The sequence below is a fragment of the Heterodontus francisci genome, chromosome 12, assembly GCF_036365525.1.
Source record: "Heterodontus francisci isolate sHetFra1 chromosome 12, sHetFra1.hap1, whole genome shotgun sequence".
NCBI lineage: Eukaryota > Metazoa > Chordata > Chondrichthyes > Heterodontiformes > Heterodontidae > Heterodontus > Heterodontus francisci.
Genome location: NC_090382.1, coordinates 78,784,314 through 78,808,099, shown reverse-complemented (window position 1 = coordinate 78,808,099; position 23,786 = coordinate 78,784,314). Strand labels below are relative to the sequence as shown.

Genomic DNA, 23,786 nt, shown 5'->3' with positions numbered 1-23,786 from the left:
CAAGCTATTGAAAGCTATTCACAGCCAATCAGCTGCTCCAGAACAATCTTGTACTTTCTGATTTTCAATAGTTCGTCACTTTTTTTTTTCCTTCCTGCTTCTTTCAGATTCTGGTTCCCTATCCTTTATGTTGCATACTCTGCATTTGAATAATTTTTTCATGTTCTTGTTTTTTTCAACCTTTTCAGTCTTCCACATAATGTCATTACATTTTTCCTTGGGTATTAAGTAACATCAATATTTATAAAATTAAATTGTGATTATCTTTTTGCACCAAAATATCTAATGTAGCTGTGAGAAAAGAACAATTTCAAACAAAGAGATCACACTGTCCCTCTATCACATACACACAAAATATATTTAAATTGCAACACATGATTTACAGTACTAAGCTCTGTTAATAATTCAGTCTGGTATCAATCTGAGAGCAACATTTAACTCAAGATGTGACAAATTTAAAAGTGAGCGCTTTCACTTTTTCTCTCATGTCATTATACCACTTAACTATTTTCTGCCTTTGTCTCTTATTTGCCAATGACTGTATTTAGACTCGTGTTTTGTGCATGTATATAATAAATAAATATGCTGTGTATGCATTTGTGTCATCTGCCTGTATGTGTATTTGAATGCTCTTGCAACATTTTAGAATACAAAGCTGTGCGTCTTGGCGTTTTTCTTAGCTATCGGACCATGTGCATGTTGATCCTGGATACAGCTGAGATGCTGCAATTTTGTGTTTGTGTGGGTGTTTATGGTGCTTTTCCAGAAAGTAAATTTTGCCACAGCCTTCTTGCATTGCTCCCCTTTTAATAAAATGTTAATCGTTTAAATAACCAGTATACTCTCCATTGTACAGATCATACTGGTGTAAAACTGGATTGCAACAGGCCAGCGTGACTAGTGAGGGATGAGGAATGCAGAACTATTTTAACGATTTGCTTTATGATATTTACAGATCAAGGAGCATTTATGCACATGCTGAATTTAGTGCGGCCATTTGGAACACCAATAGAGGGGTGGGGGTGCTGGAGAATAGCGTCGGACTTTTCCGCCCAGAAATCCAACATCGTGATGTCGGTTCCGGATTTAGTGGGTGGAGGGAAAGCAACAAAGGCAGCACTGCCACCTCGATGCATCGGGAATGCAATTTAAATTGCAGAATATATAGTTATAATACATCAGCATGTAATTGCAAACAATTCCATGGAGGACTTTGAATTATGTGGACGATGGGCAGCCCTCACGTGCCTTTGGATCGACAGCCATTGAAAGCTGGTGGCACCGAGGTGAGGACTCAGAGCTGCAACCAGTAGACAACCATGACCAGTACTGCATAGGGGAAGAGTGGGGAGTGGAGGACCTTGTTGGCCAACAGTTAAGTGTGCTCTGCATGGGTGGGCTGGGTCTTGAGTGGGAGTACTGGGTGGCCTGGGTCTCAGGTGGGAGTACTAGGTGGCCTGGGTCTCAGGTGGGAGTACTAGGTGAGCTTGGTTTTGGGTGGTCTGCAAGGAGTGGGGGGGCTTGGTTTTGGGTGGCTGTATCAGGTGGCCAAACTGGTCGGGTGCCCAGACTGCTGGCTGAGAGGTTCAGCTATCAGCAAGGGTGGGCACCGAGAACCATCAGGATCAACATGGTTTTGTGAAAGGGAAATCATGTTTGACAAATTTGGTAGAGTTCTTTGAGGATATAATAAGTATAGTTGATAAAGGGGAACCAGTAGATGTAGTGTATTTGGATTTCCAGAAGGCATTCGATAAAGTGACACATAAAAGATTATTGCACAAGATAGGAGCTCACGGTATTGGGGGTAATGTATTAACATGGATTGAAGATTCGTTAACTCACAGAAGACTGAGAATCTGGATTAATGGGTCTTTTTCAGGTTAGATAAACGTAACTAGTGGAGTGCCACAAGGATCAGTTCTAGGGCCTCAATTATTTACTATCTATATTAATGACTAGGAGCAGGGGGCAGAGTGTAATATATCCAAATTTGCTGACGATACAAAAATAGGTGGGAGGGCATGTTATGATGAGGACATAAGAAATCTTCAAGGGGTTATAGATAGGTTGAGTGAGTGGGCAAAAACTTGGCAGATGGAGTTTAATGTAGGAAAGTGTGAGGTTATGCACTTTGGTAGGAAGAATCAAAAGGCAAACTATTATTTAAATGGAGAGAGACTGCAAAAAAGTGCAGCACAGAGGGATCTGGGTGTTCTTGTGCATGAAACACAAAAAGTTAGCTTGCAGGTGCAACAAGTAATTAAGAAGGCAAATGGAATTTTGGCCTTTATTGCTAGGGGTTGGAGTTTAAAAATAAGGAAGTCTGTTTACAACTGTACAGGGTGTTGGTGAGGCCGCACCTGGAGTACTGTGTACAGTTTTGGTGCCTTTATTTAAGGAAGGATATACTGGCATTGGAGGCAGTTCAAAAGAGATTCACGAGGCTGATTCCTGGGATGAAGGGGTTGACTGATCAAGAACGGCTATACAGGTTAGGCCTTTATTCATTAGAGTTTAGAAGAATGAGGGGTGATCTTATTGAAACGTACAAGATTCTGAGGGGGCTTGACAGGGTAGATATTGAGAAGATGTTTACACTAGTGGGGGAATCTCGAACTAGGGGACGTAGTTACAAAATAAGGGGATACTCATTTAAAACTGAGATGTGAAGGAATTTCTTCTCTCAGAGGGTAGTGAATGTCTGGAATTCTCTACCCCAGAGAGTTGTGGTGGCGAGATCACTGAAAGTATTTAGAGGAGGTAGATAGATTTTTGAAATATTGGGGGGTTGAAGGCTATGAGGAGATGGTATGAAAGAGGAGTTGATATCTGCGGCGGATCAGTCATGATCTTATTGAATGGTGGGGCAAGCTTGAGGGGCCGAATGACCTACTCCTGCTCCTATTTCTTATGTTCTTATGGGAGTCTGTCAGGAGAAATAGCAAAGGGTCGTCTTTGCATCAACAGCGCTCTGGAGGCCAACTGATCACCTGGCAAGGGTCTCATACACCCTGTTTTTTCGGACCCCTGTGACATAGTGTGGTGTCTCCGATGGTGGGAGGGCCAAGAAGCAGCTGTGCCAGCCCGTGAAGCTCCATGACGAGAGCAGCAGCAGCCGGCCATGCCAAGAAGAGTGCACCAACGTCAGAGAGTGTACCAGACTCAACTTAGCTACCTCCAAATGCCTGAGCGGCAGTGTCAGCGAAGACTATGGCTCTCCAGGCAGGCCGTCACTGACTTCTGCGCCATGCTGCAGGACGAGTTGTGACCCCTTGGATTTGGTAGTCACCCTACGTCTGTGGCCTTGAAGATCTCTGTGGCACTTAACTTTTACAAATCCAAGGGACATGTGTGGGGTCTCCCAGGCAGCAGCCTTCTGCTGCATCAAGGTGGTGACCAATGTCTGTTCAAGAGGGCCAGCGATTATGTGTGCTACCGGACCAACCCTGACAGTCAGACCGAGATGCCCATCGCTGGATTCCCCCAGGTGCAAGGTACAATAGACTGCATGCATGTCGCCATAAAGGCTCCAACGGACCAGCCAGCCGCCTTCATCAACAGGAAGGGATTCCATTCCATCAACATTCAACTGGTCCGTGAGGTGTGTGCCCGCTTCCCAGGAAGCAGATACGATGCTTACTTACTTCAACAGTTCAGGCTCTCCACTCGCCTTCAAGGAAGTATGATTGGGGACAAAGGCTACCTATTGAAGATATGGATACTAAAGCCTATGAGGAGCCCTCACAATGCAGCGGAGGAGAGGTACAACACTTGCCACAGCTCATCTGAGCAACCATCGAGCAGGCCATTGGGCTGCTGAAGATGAGATTCTGTTGCTCAGATCGATCTGGTGGAGACCGGCAGTACTGTAAACGCAGGTTTGTGATCCTGAACCTTTCTCTCCGACCTCTTATCCCCACTCTGCGCAAGGGGGTTTTAGACTTAAATACTGCACTTGAAGCACTGCAAGAACAAAGTTGAGAGCAGGCATGCTTGTGGCCCTTCTGTTGCTCGTTCCACTTGAAACCATGAGCCACAGATTACCTTGATATCCAGATCACCAGAGGTCTCTTCAGCATCTCAGGATTTCTCGATCTCTGGGGCTTCCATGCTCCCAAGCTAATCCTCTGTGGCCCTTGGTAGCTGGATGCACACCCACTACCCTCTTGCTGGCACCATTTCCCAATCATCAATGTAGACCTTAGGCCGCTCCTTCCAGCCCTTTCTTCTCCTGCCCACGCTTCTGCCTACAGCTTGTGGCTCACTGGCTGCACCCCTGAGCCCGCCAAAGACACCACTCCAGTCCCCGAAAAGACTTCCGGGTGCTGAAAAATACTCCAACTCGTGCTCTCCACTGCCCCCACCACCTACTGGCCTGGAGGTGTGTACCCTGAGGAGAATGTCCGATGAAGCAGAAGCTGCTCCAAATTCTGAGGACCTGCTTGCTCATTGGTTCACAGCAGCCGACAAGGAGACAGCGCGCCCTTCCCGCTACAGTATGACCCAGCGAGGGTTTCGCCTATCATGGTTGTCTACTGTTCTCTGCACAATCTAGCACTACAGAGGGGGAAGCCTTATATGACAAGGACATGTTTGCACGACACTCCTCCACTGACGCGGAGGACGTGCAGGAGGGAGATGAGTAGGCAGCACTGGATGTTGAAGCCCTTGCACTGGAGGCCAGGCACATTGAGCGACTGGCTAAGGAGGCAAAGACAGTCTCATATTTACCCTGTCCCAACCACCATGATGGCTTCTCAGAATAAATTCAATAAAGACTCACCTCAATGCATTCAGTCTGTCGCCTCCTTTCTATTTGTGTTCCGTGCCTAGAACCCAGCTGAACCATCCGCTATGGCCCATGGGAGAGCCTATTCAAATAAGGACTGTGCCTACATTGGCATCTATGAAGGGGGAATTCAGCAGCTCACAATTAATGCATGATAGAATAATCACTTTTACACAATGAAAGTTAATTTCAAAATTAAAAGAAATTTATATGAAAAAACAAATGTCAAATTTCAAATACCTGTGAAACCCCAAGTGTGTCTAGGAAGTTTTCTTTATACATTTACAAATGCTTCTGCAAGGTGTAACCCCTGCGCTATCAGCTGGGCCGGAGGCAGGCTACTGATCAGGCTGCCTGTTGGCCTGTGATGATTTCAGCGGCCATCCTCTGGCTGCCTGAGGGTTTCCTGGACTGGTGCAGGACTCTCCTCAAGCATAGCGGCTGCTGGAGATGCGTTCACTGGCGGTGGGGCTGAGGAGCCACTGTCCACACTTAGAGAGCCCTGAGGGGAGCACCCAAATGTGGAGCTCAGCCTCTCTTCACTTTCAAGACTCGCTTGAACCTCCTACTGATCAAAGAAGGACAATGAGCTGGAGAAGACTCCAGGGGCCTTGTCATTCTCTCGCTTTGCCACTTCTTCATTAAGCTCATGGCCAAGGCGATGGTGTGCAGGTCTGTGCGGATCTGTGGGATCTGGCTGTCCATGAGGATCACCAACCTTTTAATGGAGGAAGCCGTGTGCTCGCATGCCTGGATCATGACAGCAGTCATGGCATGGATGGACTCCTCCATCGTCCGCTCAATGGCTGAGCATTGCCTCTGGCATCTATGCCAGATATTGCCAGAGCCTGCTCTGCAACTCCAGCATGCCCTGTGTTGTCAAGACCAGAGGCTCATCATCTGTCTGGGGCTCAGCATGGGCCTGTGCACCCACAGTCCTTCGACTGTCAGAGGCCTTGGCTCTCTCAGCCTCAGCCAGCTGCTCTGGTATGTGTGTGGTGCTCTCACCACCTTGTGACCCTGATTCTACAGCTGAGCAGAAACCCACCGAGGTGAAAGTCCTTGCGCTGGTGGTAGGTGCAGGAGAGTCATGGCACGGTGCATCCTCTGACTGCGGATCCTCCTCAGAGATGAAATTATGTCCCCCCTTCTGCTGCAGCCTCCTGCAGACACTGACCTACTTATGAGAACACAAACATGAGTGGATTAGGCTGTGCAGATGTCATCATGCCAACCATGCATGATGTGGGTCTCCAGCAGTGAACTGTATGTCAATGGAAGACAATCCTCACTTGCTCAGAAACTCCAGTCTCTCCATCAGCTATTGAGCAGCCAACCTGGGTCTCTGCTAATTCTAGTGACTCCTCTTCAGCTGTCAAGAGAGGCTGAAGATCTGGGATCCCTCTGCCAGTTTGCAATGTCTCCCTGCTGTTATGGGCCCTCCTGACCTGCAAGTGGAAAGAGAGAGATAGTTATACTTTGCAGAGAGATCAGCGTGACAGTTCTGCTAGTGGCAGACCCTTATCCCATACTCGGGTTTCCTATATAGCTCATGCTCCCGTCCGCTCTCAGTGGAGTTAATAGTGGTGAGCTGTAAAAGAAGGTGGCCTATCAGGATGAGGTGATGCCTAACCCCCTCTGCCAGCACCTTTGTGGTGCCTTCCTTCCCATGTCCTACTTTCTCCTGCATAGCCACTTGCAATCCCTAAGAAGGAGAGAGGTAAGGAGCAGTCACCTTGTCAGAATGAAGGATGTCATTGACCTTGTTGTGGCACCTTACCTATTTTCAGGGGGTGACCCCATAGCTGCTGACGTCCTCAGCTATCTCCATCCAGGCTTGGTTGGTCAGGCAGGAGGACCTCTTCTTATCATCGCTGGGGAAGAGGATCTCCCGCCTTTCCCTTGCAGCCCAGATGAGAATCTCGAGGGAGGCATCGCTAAACCATGGGGCCATCCTGTGTCTTGCCTCTGCCATCCTATGGTGCCCATCTCCGGAGGTTGGGGGTCCAGGACTCACATCTGCAACAGCTTCACTAGAGAACACTGCAAATGAGTCCAGGGCAGCAATGTAAGCAGGGCCAGCAGGGCTTTAAATATGGCATCAGCACCTGCTCCAGAGTCATCCAAGACCATAATCGGCATCTCGTATCCTGCCCCCATCGCATGATTGGCCTGTCCCCGCGCCTCCATTGTTATAATTAGATGCCCGCTGTGTGATTGCAGTGGGCCAGCCACCCACGTGACTAGCGGGGACGGCGCCCATTCCCGCGTCTGCCTCCGTGACAGCCAATATCAAGAGAAAGTGAGCTTAATGGACTGAATGCTTCTTCTTGATCCTTGCTGTCTTTATGTCTTATATTCTTATTAATTGTCCTATCTATAGTGTTAAATGTTTCAAAGAAAGATACCAATTTGATTAGCAGTATTTCCTAGAAATGTATTCCCAGTGAAGCTTGACCGTAGTCTTGTACTAGGACAAATAGTATGCCTTGTCTTATAATCAATTGTCCTGTGAATGCAACTAACACCCTACTTACTCTCGCTATTGCTTCACAGCATTGTTCATGAACTGTTAACGATCTATGTATTAGAGTGCCAGATCTCTTTCTTTCTCAATCTTCTTTAATGCTTTTCCATGAAAGCTGTATGATGTTAAGCATTCACCATGCCCACACACATATCACTGCATTTTCCAAATTAAGCATCATTTGCCAATTATGAGCCAATCTCCCAACACATCAAGATCTGCCTGAACCAGTTCAGCATCGTTGACAGTCCTAACACTTGCACAGATCATGCTGCCAACAGCTGCATCATTCGTTATGATGATGAATACAGATTTTGGTGTATGCTATTTTATCAAAAAAAACTCCATTTGTTTATATGGGTTTGCAATGTATCATTTTATTCTTTAATAAATTAATAACTATGAACTCACTGATTCAAGCCATGATGTCGGTGCAACAGAGCACAATGAACTCACAGCAGGCACAGTACTACAAAAATGTTTGCGTTGTAGCCTTTTTTTTCATAGGAAACAAAACAAAATACAACCACGAAACACTAAATAGTGTACAAATACAAAAGCAAAATATTGCAGATGCTGGAAATCTGAAATAAAAACAGAAAATCCTGGAAATACTCAGCAGGTCTGGCTGCAAATGTGGAGAGAGAAACAAGAGTTAAAGTTTCAGGTCTGTGACCAGAACAGTCTGATTTCTGTGTACAGTGTTTAGGTAGCTCTCTTCATAATATGTTTAGAATAATGGCATATTCAGTAAAATACAACTTTCCTTTCAGGTTGCTGTTTTATGCTGCAGGCAGCCTGCAGGGGTCTGGACCCATTACCCTGGGACAAGGAACCAGGTTGTATTACTTGCTTGCCATTTATCTCCTTGTCATTTAATATAATCTGAAGGCAGTTGCATTATATGTATTGTTGTGAGTCCATATATATTAAAACACATCATTGAATAAACCACTCGTGCCCGAATTATGAGGAAGTTATTGTTGAAGGACTAACGACACTTTGTTGGGACAGTAACATGGAAGAAATCCATTAACCATCCCCAGCATGTTTCCAGTCCCATCTGGCCTAGGTCCATCAGATGACTGATGGCTCAAAGCTGGAAAGCCTTCATCTCCTGTATTCTAAATGAACATCAACAAGTTTTTACTTCAGAGGGGGAGGGTGGGAGAAAAAATGTTAGTGACTGATAACTAGTCATGAAGGCATATTTGTGTGGAGCAGGCCACCGCATCGGGTCATTCTACTTGTGGGAATAAGGATTCCAGTCATGAATTAATGACAATTTTGTTGTGGCATAGAACTGGAATGCTAAAATAGAAAAGTTACCCAGTCCGGATGGGGTGCATCACAGGTCGTTGAGCAAAGTAAGGGTGGAAATTGCCAAAAGGGTGGAAATTGCCAAGGCTCTGGCCACAACCTTCCAATCCTCCTGAGATATGTGAGTGTGCCAGACGGCTGGAGGACTGCAAACGTTACACCCGTGTTCAAAAAAGGAGACAGGGATAAACCCTGGCAATTACAGGCCAGTCAGCCTAACATTGGTGGTGGAGAAACTTTTAGAGCCAATAATCCGGGACAAAATGAATTGGCACTTGGAAAAGTATGAACTAATAAATGAACGCCAGCATGGATTTGTAAAAGACAAATCATGTTGGACTAATTTGATTGAGCTCTTTGATGATGTAATGGACAGGGTTGCTGAAGGTAATATGGTTGATGTTGTGGGTGTCAACTTTCGAAAGGTGTTTATTAAAGTACTACATCATAGACTTGTTAGCAAAATTGAAGCCCGTGGATTAAAGGGGCTGTGGCTGTGTGGATGTGGAATTGACTAAGGGACCAAAGCAGCGAGTAGTGGTGAGTAGTTGTCTTTCAGACTGGAGGATAGTGCGCAGTGGTGTCCCCCAGGGGTCAGTGATATATATGTGATATATTAATGACCTGGACTTGGACTTGGATATACAGGGCATCATTTCAAAGTTTGCAGGTACAATCATAGAATGATTACAGCAAAGAAGGAGGCTATTCAACCCCTCTCTGCAAGAACAATTTAGCTATTCCCAATTCCCTGCCCTTTCCCCATAGCCCTCAAATTTTTTCTTTCAGGTGCTTATACAAATGACACAAAGCTCGGGAATGTTGTCAACAGTGAGGGGGCTAGCAATAGGTTCCAGGAGGACATTGACAGACTGGTGAAATGGGCAGTTATATGGCAGATTAAATTTTCTGCAGAAAAGTGGTAGGAAAAATGAGGAGACGTAACATAAACTAAATGGTACAATTTTAAAGGGGGTGCAGGAACTGGGAGACCTGGGGGTGTACATACATATATCTTTAAAGGTGGCAGGACAAATTGAGAAGGCTGTTAAAAAGGCATGTGGGATCCTTGGCTTTATAAATGCAGGTATAGAGTAGAAAAGCAAGGAAGTTATGATAAACCTTTATAAATCACTGGTTGGGCCCCAGTTGAAGTTTGGCCAATTCTGTGCACCAAACTTTAGAAAGAATCAAAGGTCTTAGAGAGGGTGCAGATGAAATTACCTAGAATGCTAACAGGGATGAAAGACTCCAGACAGAATAAAGAAACTGGGGTTGTTCTCCTTAGAGCAGAGAAGATTAAGTGGAGATTTGATAGGGGTGTTCAAAATCATGAACGGTTTTGATAGAGTAAAGAAGGAGAAATTGTTTCCAGTGGCAGCAACATCAGTAACCAGAGGACACAAGTATAAGGTTATTGGCAAAAGAACCAGAGATGACACGAGGAAAAACATTTTTACACAGCAAGTTCTTATGGTCTGGAATGCACTGCCTGAAAGGGTGATGGAAACAGATTCAATAATAACTTTCAAAAAGGACTTAGATGAATACTTGAAGGGGGAATTTTTGCAGAGCTAAAGGGAAAGAGCAGGGGAGTGGGTCTAATTGGATACCTCTTTCAAAGAGCCAGCACAGACACGATGGTCCAAATGGCCTCCTTCTGTGCTGTATCATGCTATGATTCTCATACAAGATCCTTGCTGCTTGTCTTATTCATTTGTGCCAGAGTTGTATATCCTCATTATAAGATTGGTGATGTGCTTGATTACTTTAGGAGGTTGAGAAGATTACTCACAGAGCAATTATCTTTTTAGAAGTTTATATGTTGCTGAATGCTTTCTCAGAGAACTAAGTGAGCTCCTGAAACGGGATATTGCAAATGATCCATGGAGGCAATAGGCTTGATGAGCTAATTCTATACTTAAGCTCTCATGTTTTTTTTTTGAAAAGCCTATCTGAATAAAAGGATAAAGATGCAGGAAGGACAGATTTAATTATGTCATTTAGAAATATTAGTCAAACATCAGTCTGCTTTTTTGTATAAATGTTTAATTGTAAATCTGCTGTATTGTTTCAACGCTAGAATAATATATATAAAAACAAATGTATTACCTAAGTATTTGATGTAATATTCTTTGCTTTGTGCTGTCACTATGTCTTAATGTGGATGTTTGAAAATAGTATAATTACCATTTAGATTGGAAAAATGCATGACTGATAGACCTCTTTGATACTTTCACTAGCTCCCATTGTGTGTGCTGAGAAGCTGTAATTATCACATGAAGTTCCTGCTGCAGTGAAGCTACACTTCAGAAAGCTTCCTCTTTGGACGAGTTCCAGATACATGCTCTGAGAAAAAGATGTACTGCCATATAATTTCCAGTAAATAATTATGATTATTTATTCATCATTTGCAGTAAATATCCTCAAGTCTTCCACCATGAACATCATGTATCAGCTATGTACAGTGAACTGGTCTTTGTTGTACATACAACATATGTATGGTCAGCAAAATTATAATAGACACTTCTTTCAACTAGTAACATACTGCTAGGTTGGTTTAGGTGCATGCATTTCCAGTATTTAACAAAAGACAACAATGGTCTATTTTGGTTAATGTTACAACACTTCTATTTTACCACACAACTGAGTTTTTAATCTTAAAAAGTTCAGTTAATCCACATTCAAAAGACCAACTTAGTCTGAACAGCCATCCTCACACATCCCTGCTGTTTGATACACTTCTCTTTCCCATCACAAGATGTTTTCCCCACCCCACACAGAAGGGTCCTTTCCTCTTCACTTCACAGTGATGTTGTGCATCAAAAATATCAAAATAAAATCAGGAGCTCAGGAATTGCGACCTTCAACACATAGAATCTACTCTGAGACTGAAGTAATGGCATCAGATAGGGGTCCAGCAGAATCTCTTGAGGCAATAAGCCAGACTAAAGGAACCCAAAAAAAAGAACATCAGGAAATTTCTTCTTTCATCAAATAGTCACAGAATTTACATTTTAGCAAAAGTGCACATAGGAGCTCCTTTTTTATTATTCATTTATGGGATGTAGGCATGACTGGCTTGGCAACATTTCTTGCCCATCCCTAATTTCCCTTGAACTGAGTGGCTTGCTCGGCCATTTCAGAGGGCATTTATGAGTCAACCACATTGCTGTGGGTCTGGAGTCACATGTAGGCCAGACCAGGTAAGGACAGCTGATTTCCTTCCCTAAAGGACATTAGTGAATCAGATGGGTTTTTACAACAATCAACAATGGTTTCATGGTCATGTGATGAAAACCACACCTGACAAAAATTGAACATATTAATTTCGTCATATGGAACATTTTTAACTGTTACTGGGCTTGAAATAACTTGTTTAAAGAGACTACAGCAGTGGCTGGAAACAAGGCTGCACATTTTCATTCTAAAAGACAGTAGCCTGAAGAAGACAATGGGAGTGCTCCCTGATTCAATTAGCCAGATGGTTTTTGATCAAGAGACATTGAATGTATAAAAGCCAGCATTCTACACCGCACCACTGCACCCCCCCCACCCCCCCCCCCAACCTCCACCACCACTGAGAGAGTCTAATGAGCTTGGGGGAAAATGCACAAACCTCGCTGAAGAGGTCGTCCCTAATAAGGAGCTAGTCACATGACTAACGTGCTGGCCAACTTGGAGTTAATTGAATTGTGCTCACAGAACAGTTTTGATAAGGACTGCAATTTGAAGACAACAGAGAAAGAAGGTCTCTCCCTGTCTCTCTCTCTCTCACACACACTCAGAGTTCCAGGGATCCACAGAGGTAACTCAAGCCTCAAGACAGAAGACCATCGAAATAAGTTTGAAAGTGTGCACTGGGCCCCAATGAGAACTGCAAGACTTAACTGTAATCAAAGACTTTACATCAAACTCAAAGCCAGTAACTGAACTACAGCTAGTGCTTCAAACCTTTTCTCCTTTGATTCTTTCTCCTGTTCTGTCTCTATTTGCGTGTGTGTTTATCACATATGCATGCTAGCATGGTCGCGTCGTGTATTTTTAGTAGTTTTAACTAAGTTAGAGTTTTAAGTTTAATAAACTTATACCTTTCTTGTTTAAATCTGAGAAAACCTGCCTGGTTGATTTCTTTGCCATTACAATTAGAGAGCAATGAGCAAGAACTCACTGAGAGTGAAGCTAAAACACGGTGTTTTAAAAATTAACCCTGTTATGGTCAAAGCAGGTAAAGGCTGAAAGGGAACTCCGAGACCCCTTTCTCACCTGGTTATAATAGTCACTATTAGACTAGTTTTTTAATTCCACATTTAATAATTGAAGTCAAATGTCACCATCTGCCATGGTGGGATTTGAACCTGTGTCCCCAGAGCATTAGTGAGGCTCTAGATTACTAGTCAAGCGACACTACCATTACACCACTGCCTCCCCACCTCCTATTTCCATTAGTCTGATTATTGAACACAAGCTCACAAAGCAGTAGCTGCTTTGGTGTTCCAGGTTAAAACAAGCACACATTTGCTTTTGGTGCATATAGGCAACTGCTTACTACAGGTGTCGATCACTCACATTATAGTATTGAATTTCCAGTCCATGAACTTGATGTCCTAATGCTTAATGTGAATATACTACATTTCTGTGCACTATTTTCACAAAGGTGCTAACTAATTCAAAACTAATTTGTACATAAAGTTTGTTGTCAGAGTTTCTATCATACTTCATAGTTAATTTATGGAAACATGCAAGTCTCGCAAAAAGTTGCTGAAGCACAAAAAAGGCAGACACTTTTTACCCTGGCCAGTGAATACTATTATTGGATAAAGGACTGATATTTTGTGCTGTCAATTAACTTCACAGTAGTTTACTCTATAAAATGTAAAGCCACAAGTGCCACAAGTTTATGCCACATTGTAGCTGCACATGAAGAAGAACCAACAGATAAAGAACAAAGACAAAAGATCACAGGTTAGCTAAGTAACCCTCCAAGCAGGATCATGCCAAATGTATTTGTTACCTCCTCCCCCTTAGCTTGTTTGCTTCATCCCAACAAAGGGATGAATTTACCATGACAATTTACAACTCTACTCTTAAATCAGATCCAATGATGATCCAGGTAATGTGATGTAGGGCAGTTTTGATGGACCAGCCCATCTTTTCCTGCCCAATAATTTTGTATGTTCGTAAATCAGTACTGGGTGATACTTAAAGAGGTTGGGTAGATGGAAATAAGATAGAGATAAGCCATTACCTAATTGAATGGCAGAAGAGGTTGGAGGTGCTGAGTGGCCGACTCCTGTTCCTATGCTCCTTCCAATGCTGAGTAACATTAACCTGCACTTGCACATCCAGTTTATAATTCAGTGCTGGCACTGTGCTGTGCAATATTGAAGCTAACTGTACAACAAAGCACACCTAGAGCAAGGTGGATACAAAATTGGCTCAGTGGCAGGAAATAAAGGGTAATTGTTGATGGCTGTTTTAGCATCTAGAGGGCTGTTTTCAGTGGTGTTCCGTAGGGCTCAGTATTGCGTCCCCTGCTTTTTATGGTGTATGTTAACGATTTGGATGTAAATGTAGGGGGCATGATCAAGACGTTTACGGACAACACAAAGATTTGCCATGTGGTAGATAGCGAGGAGGATAGCTGTAGGCTGCAGGAAGATATTGGTGGTCTGGTCAGGTGGGCAGAAAAGTGGCAAATGGAATTCAGCTTGGAGAAGTGTGAGGTGATGCGTTTGAGGAGGTTAAACAAGGTACAGGAATACACAATTAATGGGAAAATACTAAGAAGTGTAGACGAAGTAAGGGGCCTTGGAGTGAATGTCCACAGATCCCTGAAGGTAGCAGGACAGGTCGATAAGGTGATTAAGAAGGCATATGGAATCCTTTCCTTTATTAGCCAAGGTATTGAACACAAGAGCAGGGAGATTTTGCTGGAACTGTATAACTCATTGGTTAGGCCACAACTTGAGTATTGTATGTAGTTCTGGTCACCTCATTACAGAAAGGATGTAATTGCACTCGAGAGGGTACAGAGAAGATTTACGAGGATGTTGCCAGGACTGGAAAAATGCAGCTATGAGGAAAGATTGGATAGGCTGGGGTTGTTCTCCTTGGAACAGAGAAGGCTGAGGGGAGATCTGATTGAAATGTACAAAAGTTTGAGGGGCCTGGCTAGAGTGGAGATGTAGGGTCTATTCACCTTAGCAGAGAGGTCAGTGACAAGGGGGCATAGATTTAAAGTGATTGATAGAAAAATTAGAGGGAAGATGAGAGAAAACTTTTTCACCCAGAGGATGGTGATGGTCTGGAACTCACTGCCTGAAAGGGTAGTTTAGGCAGAGACCCTCAACTCATTCAAAAGGAGTCTGGATGTGCACCTCAAGTGCCGTAAGCTGCAGGGCATTGGACCAAATGCTGGAAGGTGGGATTAGAATAAATAGATCATTTTTCGGCTGGCACCGACACGATGGTGTGAGTAGCCTCTTTCTGTGCCTTAAACTTTCTATGATTTTATGATTACAGTGAAAGGGCATTACATCAGTAAATTTTTCTTCCATCTCTGTAAAACCAGTATCAGGAATGAATGAAAAACATTGCCAGGCAATAATCTGAAAAAGCCTTAGAATCAACAACTTCAATGATGGTTTTCACATTTTACACCATTAAGAATCATTTTGCATAGACTCCAATAAGTGAATTCTCCATGCCAAGGATAAAATATACATTTGTGTACTGTGTATAAACCTACTTCAAACAGTGCACACTGACTCTAGGGGCTGGATTTTACTTGGAGGTAACACACGATTATCCCAGGGCTGGCAGACGGGGGAGTGTCCAGTGAGACAGGGCAGGCAGGGGGAAGTTCTGGATCATCAATCATTGGCGCCATCTTTAAGAGCCAGGCAGCAGCACAGGATAATGCAGCAGCCCTGAAGGGAGCGGTGAGACAGTCCTGGCAGCAATGCAAGTGGAAGAAATGGTCAAACCTCGATCAAGGTTAGCCCCAAGATTCAGCGATGCCTCCCTGGAGGTACTCCTCCAGGCTGCAAAGGAGCAGAGGCAAGCTCTGTTTCCCTAGGATGACAGGAGGAGACCATTTAGGCAGACCAATCAGGTTTGGATGGAGGTTGCAGAGGTCATCAGCAGCTGTGGCGTTGTTCCTCATACCTGGCTGCAGTGCTGAAAAAGGCTCAATGATATGATGCAGTCTGACAAGGTGAACACAGAGCATAACATTAAGCTAGTATTGTTAAATGTGACTGAGGGTGAATAAGTGATAGGAGAAGTGGGTGCCCACCCTGTCAATGGAGATGGCCAGGCATCAGCATTGATTGTCAGATGCATGTCAGTCACTCTGTGCAGGACAGCAGTCAGCAGAGGTGATTCCTGCACAGCCAGTGCTGATTGGCCGCATGCAGGGGGCAGGGCTGTCAGGACAGTCAGGCTGCCACCAACATAGGAGTCATGTCCCTCTTTAATGGGTGACTAACAATGAGATTGTATTGTTATGATCGACTGCTCCGGTCAAAGCCCCCAGTCAAAATATACGATTCTGATTGTGGTGGGAGAAATGCCGTTAATTCAATCCCATCCCTCCACAGATCATCTAACGTATCATTTTAAACTTTCCAATTTAAAGAAAGACCCAGCCAAATCGTACCATTTATTAACCCCTGAATGAGGTGAGCCAAACCAAGTGTCTTTCAATCAACAAATTAACTATTTAATTAGAAAAATGAAATTCTTAAACACTACTAAAATATAAACAACATTTAAAATAGAAAAAATTAGAATCCTTGCTAATTTACGCTCCTGCCAGAGGTGAAAAAAGTCCAAGGTTGCTTGAAATCTTCACAGCCATCCAATGGGGAGAAAAAGGTTCTTCAACACTAGAACAGTCCGTAGTCTAATTCCAGCAGTAAGTGATGCCTTCCTTCTCCAGCGATGAATTTCAACAATTAATGACTTGCAAACATATTTAATAGAATCAATCTGGCTTTAGAATTTTTGAGGGATAAAAGATTGTCACAATCTAACTTCCCTTCCTTCAGTTTCAATTCTCAGAGATCTCTGTTTTGGCTTGACTTTTTTTAATTTTGAGAGAGAATAATAAATAAACAGACTAACTTCTCTTCCCTCAGTTTAAATGGGCTGAGAGCTCTTCTTTCAGCTGCTGCACTATAAGCCAGTTCAAAATTGAATTGTAACAAATGTATCTCACGATGCTCAGTCCGAGTGGCTGTGTTGAAGTGTATTCCCAGGGCAGAGGCACCTGCAATAAATGTTATACGAATAACCAATAACATATAATTCTAGCTGGCAATGAAATGTTTGCAAGGCACCATGGGACTTAGCTAACTAACTTGACTACATTCCTTATAAGGGCTGATTCACACAGATTCATACAGAAAAAAAGCTCATTCAGCGGAATATCTCTAATCAAGCAGCCTCGAGCAGATGCCCTTATGGAATGCTGACAAAGCCTGTAACAAGGTTAAGACAAGATGTAATGTATACATAAGACCCAAGGAGGGTAGATAAGGTGGTTTGGAAGACATCATGAGTAACCCCCTAGCAGTCCATGAGCTAGTCACGCAGTCCCCCAATGCCTGGTAACCAATTTCATTGGTTCCACTAATCAATGTATGTAATCTCTAATCACTATAATTGGACCGTGTCCAGACAGGATGGGCTGAGTAACTGTTTGAAACTGTATAAGTACTGATGATTTTCCTTTGTTCGGTGGAAAGGAATCTGGATTGCCCAGAGACCTACTCCCCGCCGGCGTAACCCAATAAACTGTTTGACATTTGGAGCAGACCTGAGTGTCGAGTGATTCTTTCAGATTCATTCCCGCTAACAGTCTGTATCCAATGCAATGAGAATGCACCCTTTGAATCACAGTCTCCGAATGGCTGTGTCCAAGGCAGCAAGAATGCAGTCTTTGACTCAGTCTTTAGAGCCTGCTGCCTTAAAGCAGTACGGCTCTTCTTCCAGCCTAAAAGGCATACAGCATTCTTCCTGGGAAAAAAAACTACAGGATCATAACACTTCCGCCCTGGCGGAATGAAACACCTTTCCTGGAATGCGTTTCATTACATCGGGTAAAAAAAATACAAACTGACAAAATGCTAATACATTTTTTTCCCATATTTACAGGCATACATTTTTCTAAAATGTTAAGACTACAGCAACAAGTTCCACCAGAATATTTCAGCTTTAAATTTTTAAAAGGTTGTCCCAATTAATCCATTTTTAAATTTCCGAGCATAGTCTTCCAATTGTTTTGTGTTTTCCTTCCAAGCCAGGTGAACTGCACGTAGGAGCACTGACCAAGACTGGGTTTACTATTCTCTGAGAAGTTTCTCGAGTATCCCTTAACCTATGTGGCATCACTTGACGCTGGAAAACCCTGTCCGATGTAACAGAAGCTGATTTTTTCTTACCCTGGGGTGTCAAAGGAATTTGACAGGTTTCCTCCAACACATCTGTCTCTTGAAGACATATTGTGTTGCCCATTCTGTCCATACAGTCCTTTAAATGAGAATTTGGGTAGGAGTCTGCCTTCTTTACCACAGTGACTCTTCTAGAATCTATGTAAGTTTGAGCCGACCACCAGGTTTAGACATCAAGACCGTCTGCGAATTCCAGCTGTCCTGACTAGGTTCAACTAAACTGTCCTTCAGCAGGCATTGTACCTCTGCTTCCACTTGGGCCTGTCTGTCTGGACCTAAGTGACAAGGATGTTGTTTTAAGGTTGCACATCCTGGCTTATCCTTATAAACTTTTTGAAATGTTGTGAAAACCCTGGTTCGGACTTCACGCTGTTTTGCCTCTAAGTGTAAAAGCCGATAGTTTAATTTTCCTAGCCATTCTGTATTCACTAATTGGATAGTTGGAGGTTCAATCTAAGAATTTCCTAGGCCTGCTTCTGCCTCATCCTCACTATCCTTTTCCTTCTCAACAGTCCCAATTACCTGACATACCTGCACTGGCTTCTCCTCCTCCCTGCGGTAATATTGTTTGAGCAAATTAATGTGACACAACCGGTTCTTTTTCCGGTGATCATGGGTGTCAATCAAGTAATCTACCTTACCCACTCTTTTGATCACTCTACATGGGCCACTGAACCGTGCTTTTAATGGTTCTTCCTGTGATGGTAACAACACTAATACTTCATCCCCTGGTTTTATGGTAGGTTGTGGTTTTCCCTCCATGTGACAGGTTTGGCACGCCCTTCAAAATTGTCTCACATCCTTTGTAAGACCTGGCTAGTAATAATGTTTGCTTATGTGTGATTTGTCTTCTGAATTCCCCTATGTCCTGCAAAAGGAATGTCATGTGCTAACCTTAATAAACCTTGTCGATAGTTAGGTGGTACCACTATCTGTCCAACAACTGTCCAGTCTTCGTCGGCAGGTCTATGAGGCGATCTCCATTTCCTCCTCAAAATCCCATTTGCCATATAATAGCCTTCCGGAACTCCTTTCGCCTCAGCTTCTGACAGAACCGTCTGTGCTATTTGGTATATCTCTGGATCAGCTTGCTGTGCTGCAATGATAGATGATCTGCTAAACAACTGATTTGGATTATCTAAATCCCCAATTAAGATTTCAGATGCCTGGCTATCTATTTGTGGTGACCCTTTAACCTCCGATAATGGATCCTGTTTAGCCATTGCTCGGGTAACTACACACACAGGAAATAGTCCTGTAATTGCTCTGTTTCCTTAATTTCACTTGGTTCTTCTGTAACTATAGGAGAAACTGATACTTTTGATCCAGCCAAATCATTTCCAAGGAATAGATCAACTCCCTTTACTGGTAAACTGTGGACAACACTTAAAGTTACTATCCCAGATATTAAGTCACTTTCTAGGCATACTTTATACAAAGGTACGGATATATACTCCCTCCCAATTCCATTAACTAAAACTTTAGCGTTCAAGGTGCTCTCTGGTGGAAACATAAGAACATAGGAAATAGGAGCAGGAGTAGGCCATTCGGCCCCTCAAGCCTGCCCCACCATTCAATAAGATCATGGCTGATCTGCCCCAGACCTCAACTCCGCTTTCGTGCCAGCTCCTCCATAGCCCTCAACTCCCCAATATTTCAAAAATCTATCCACTTCCTCTTTAAATACTTTCAGTGATCTAGCCTCTACAACGCTCTGGAGTAGAGAATTCCAAACATCCACTACCCTCTGCGAGAAGAAATTCCTTCGCATCTCAGTCTTAAATGAGTGTCCCCTTATTTTGTAACTACGTCCCCTAGTTCAAGATTCCCCCACTAGTGTAAACATCTTCTCAATATCTACCCTGTCAAGCCCCCTCAGAATCTTATACGTTTCAATAAGATCACCCCTCATTCTTCTAAACTCTAATGAATAAAGGCCTAACCTGTTTAGCCGTTCTTGATCAGTCAACCCCTTCATCCCAGGAATCAGCCTCGTGAATCTCTTTTGAACTTCCTCCAATACCAGTATATCCTTTCTTAAATACGGGGACCAAAACTGTACACAGTATTCCAGGTGCAGCCTCACCAACACCCTGTACAGTTGTAACAAGACTTCCCTATTTTTAAACTCCAGCCCCCAGCAATAAAGGCCAAAATTCCATTTGCCTTCTTAATTACTTGCTGCACCTGCATGCTAACTTAATGTGCTTCATGCACAAGAACACCCAGATCCCTCTGTGCTGCACTTTTTGGAGTCTCTCCATTTAAATAATAGTCTGTCTTTTGATTCTTCCTACCAAAGTGTATGTCCTCACACTTTCCTTCATTAAGCTCCATCTGCCAAGTTTTTGCCCACTCACTCAACCTATCTATATCTCCTTGAAGATTCCTTATGTCCTCATCACAACATGCCCTCCCACCTATTTTTGTATCATCAGCAAATTTGGATATATTACACTCTGCCCCCTCCTCCAAGTCATTCATATAGATAGTAAATAATTGAGGTCCTTGTGGCACTCCACTAGTTACATCTTTCCAACCTGAAAAAGACCCATTAATCCAGACTCCCTGTCTTCTGTGAGTTAACCAATCCTCAATCCATGCTAATACATTACCCCCAATACCGTGAGCTCCTAGCTCCTATCTTGTGTAATAATCTTTTATGTGGCACCTTATCGAATGCCTTCTGGAAATCCAAACACACTATATTTACCGATTCCCCTTTATCAACTCTGCTTGTTATATCCTCAAAGAACTCTAGCAAATTTGTCAAATATGATTTCCCTTTCACAAAACTATGTTGACTCTGTTTGATTGCGTTAAGCTTTTCGAAATGTCCTGCTATTTCTTCCTTAATAATGGACTTTAGCAATTTCCCAATGACCGATGTTAGGCTGACTGGCCTATAGTTTCCTGCTTTTTGTCTCCCTCCCTTCTTGAACAGGGCTGTCACATTAGCGGTTTTCCAATCTGCTAGGACCCTCCTGGAATCCAGTGGGTTCTGGAATATTTCGACCAATGTTTCCACTATCTCTGCAGCCATTTCCTTTAAAACCCTTGGATGTAGGCCATCGGTTTCTGGTGTGGTCTGGTCTGCCTTTAGTCCCCTTAGTTTGTCAAATGCTTTGTCCCTAGTGATAGAGACTGTTACAAGATCTTTCCTCCCATTAGCTCCTTGCATATCTGATATCTGTGGGATGCTTATAGTGTCCTCCAACGTGAAGACCAATGCAAAATATTGGTTTAAATTATCTGCTATATTCCTGTTCCCCGTTATCAATTCTCCAGTCACATCCTCCAAGGGTCCCATGCTCACTTTAGCTACTCTCTTTCTTTTTATATACCTGTAGAAGCTCTGTTTGTTTTTATATTTCTTGCCAATTTACTTTCATAATCAATTTTATCCCTTTTTTTTAGCTTTTTAGTCATCCGCTGCTGGTTCCTAAAAAATCCCTAATCCTCTGGCCTACCACTAGTTTTCGCTGCGTTGTATGCCTTAGTTTTTGATTGGATACTCTCCTTGACCACCTTTGTTAACCACGGATGGTTCATCCTTCTCATTGAGTCCTTCTTTCTGTCCGGGATAAATCTTTGCTGAGCGTTCTGAAGTATCTGCTTAAATGTCTGCCACTGCTCATCCACTGACCTTCTCCTTAGTCTATTTTCCCAGTCCGCTTTAAACAACTCTTTTTTCATACCTCCGTAAATGCCCTTGTCTAAGTTGAGGACACTGGTTTGAGACCCGAGTTGCTTGCCCTCAAACTGAATTTGAAATTCTACCATGTTGTGATCGCTAACTCCTAGAGGACCCTTAACTATGATATCTTTTATTAAACTTACCTCATTACACATTACTAGATGTAAAATAGCCTGTTCCCGGGTAGGTTCTGCAACGTATTGCTCTAAGTAACAATCCCTGATGCACTCGACAAATTCATCTTCCATGTTACCTCTGCCAATCTGATTTGTCCAGTCAATATGCAGATTAAAATCACCCATGACAATTGTAGCACCCTTCTTACATGCCTCCATTATTTCCCGATTTATACTTTGTCCTACAGTGAGGCAACTCTTCTGGGGCCTATCAACGACTCCCACCCATGACTTCTTCCCCTTGCTATTCCTTATTTCCACCCAAACTGATTCCACATCATGATCTATTGCACCTATATCACTACTCACCACCACACTGATACCTTCCTGAAACCTTATATCTTTCCCCAGCAAGAGTGTTTGGGTTGCTCCTGTGTCCTTGAGTATAATGATAGGTTTTCCTGCCTCACTTACAGGATATGGAGCTACTCTCCCCATTGACAGAAATTCACTATAACTCTCAGGTATTTTGTTCTTAACATCTACACACCCTTTAGTTTTAGTATCTGGTTTCATATTCACAGCTGTCGTTAAAGCTATAGCCTGGTCTGCTATACTCTCAGTCAGAGTCTTTTCCTCTGCATTAACTTTGCGCACCCCAACAAGTCTTATGGGTTTACCTCACAATTTCCAGCACTCTGAATAAAGTTGACCTGTTTTGTTGCCATGGTAACACTTTGGCTTGTGAATCTCACTTCTACCCTCAGCACCTTCCTTTCTGACCTGAGGTGGTGATCCTCGGGCATTCCCAGCTGTTCCTTCTTGTCCCCAGCTACTTGTCTTCTTTTCACTCTCCCACTTTCTATCCTTCTCGGGTTTATAGGGGTGACGGACAAAATAGGTTGGCTTATTCACAAGCTCAAAATCGTCAGCAATCTCTGCTGCTTGCCTAGCTTTCAAAACCTTCAGGTTATTGATATGAGTTCTCACTACTGAAGGAATGGAGTTTTTAAACTCTTCTAAGAGAATCAATTCTCGAAGGTTCTCATATGTGGTTTCTATCTTTAATGCCCGTATCCAATGGTCAAAATTCATTTACTTCACCCTCTCAAATTCTAAATATGTCTGCCTAGCCAATCTCCATAAGTTCCTAAACTTCTGATGCTTCAGGGACTAACTCACATGCAGCGAGAATAGCCTTTTTTGTCATCTCATAATATGCAGAAGCCTCTTCAGGAAGCATGGCATAAGCTTCATGAGCTCTGCCTACCAGCCTGCCCTGCATGAGCAATGTCCAGCTTACCTTTGGCCATTTCATCTGTCTATTTTTTGAAAAGATATGAAAAATGCCTCTAAGTCCCTTTCCCCGAAATTAGGAAGAACCTGTATAAATTTAAACAACTTCTCGCTGGGTCTTGATCTAAATTCAGATTCTTCCTGACCTGAATTTTCCCTGGATTTAAGACTACCCCTTTGCCTTAGTTCCATTTCTTTTAAATTCCCTCTCTTCTCTTTCACTCTCTCTCTGAAGTTCAAGTTTTCTTAATCTTTTTTCTCTCTCAAGTTTTTCCGTTTCTAACTGAATCCTAGCCAATACCACAGCATCACTCTCGGACCTACTATCTTCATGTCTCTCGTATTCTCTTTCTTATTCCTCGTTCATCATCATCATCACCATCTTTTTCTACTAATTCCAGATGTTCGGCTATTATGTCAATTATCTCTGCTTTTTTGGCAGCTCACTTCTATTCCAACCCCAATTTTGCTGCCTATTCTTTTAATTTGTTCTTAGTTAAAGTTATCAAGTCACACAGGGAAACATTCTGTTTTCCCAAAAACTCTTCTACAACCACTATGCAACAGTCTATACAATGGT

The 23,786-nt window shown here is 43.1% G+C and overlaps 1 protein-coding gene across 1 annotated transcript; it reads left to right on the top strand.

Moving 5' to 3' along the window:
* The first annotated feature begins 1,229 nt into the window (after nt 1-1,229).
* LOC137375710 (putative nuclease HARBI1) lies at nt 1,230-3,823 on the top strand. Its single transcript, XM_068043095.1, has 3 exons — nt 1,230-1,286; nt 3,042-3,146; nt 3,314-3,823. Exons 1-3 carry the CDS (start codon nt 1,230-1,232, stop codon nt 3,821-3,823), a joined length of 672 nt encoding a protein of 223 aa, XP_067899196.1.
* Nucleotides 3,824-23,786: the final 19,963 nt, after the last annotated feature.

Excerpts from the sequence above, each read along its gene's own strand:
- LOC137375710 (XM_068043095.1), top strand. The coding sequence starts at position 1,230 with ATGGGCAGCCCTCACGTGCCTTTGGATCGACAGCCATTGAAAGCTGGT. Across the intron at positions 1,287-3,041 it reads TGAAAGCTGGTGGCACCGAG|TGTGGTGTCTCCGATGGTGG; the intron begins GTGAGGACTCAG and ends CCTGTGACATAG. Across the intron at positions 3,147-3,313 it reads GCCAAGAAGAGTGCACCAAC|ATCTCTGTGGCACTTAACTT; the intron begins GTCAGAGAGTGT and ends GTGGCCTTGAAG.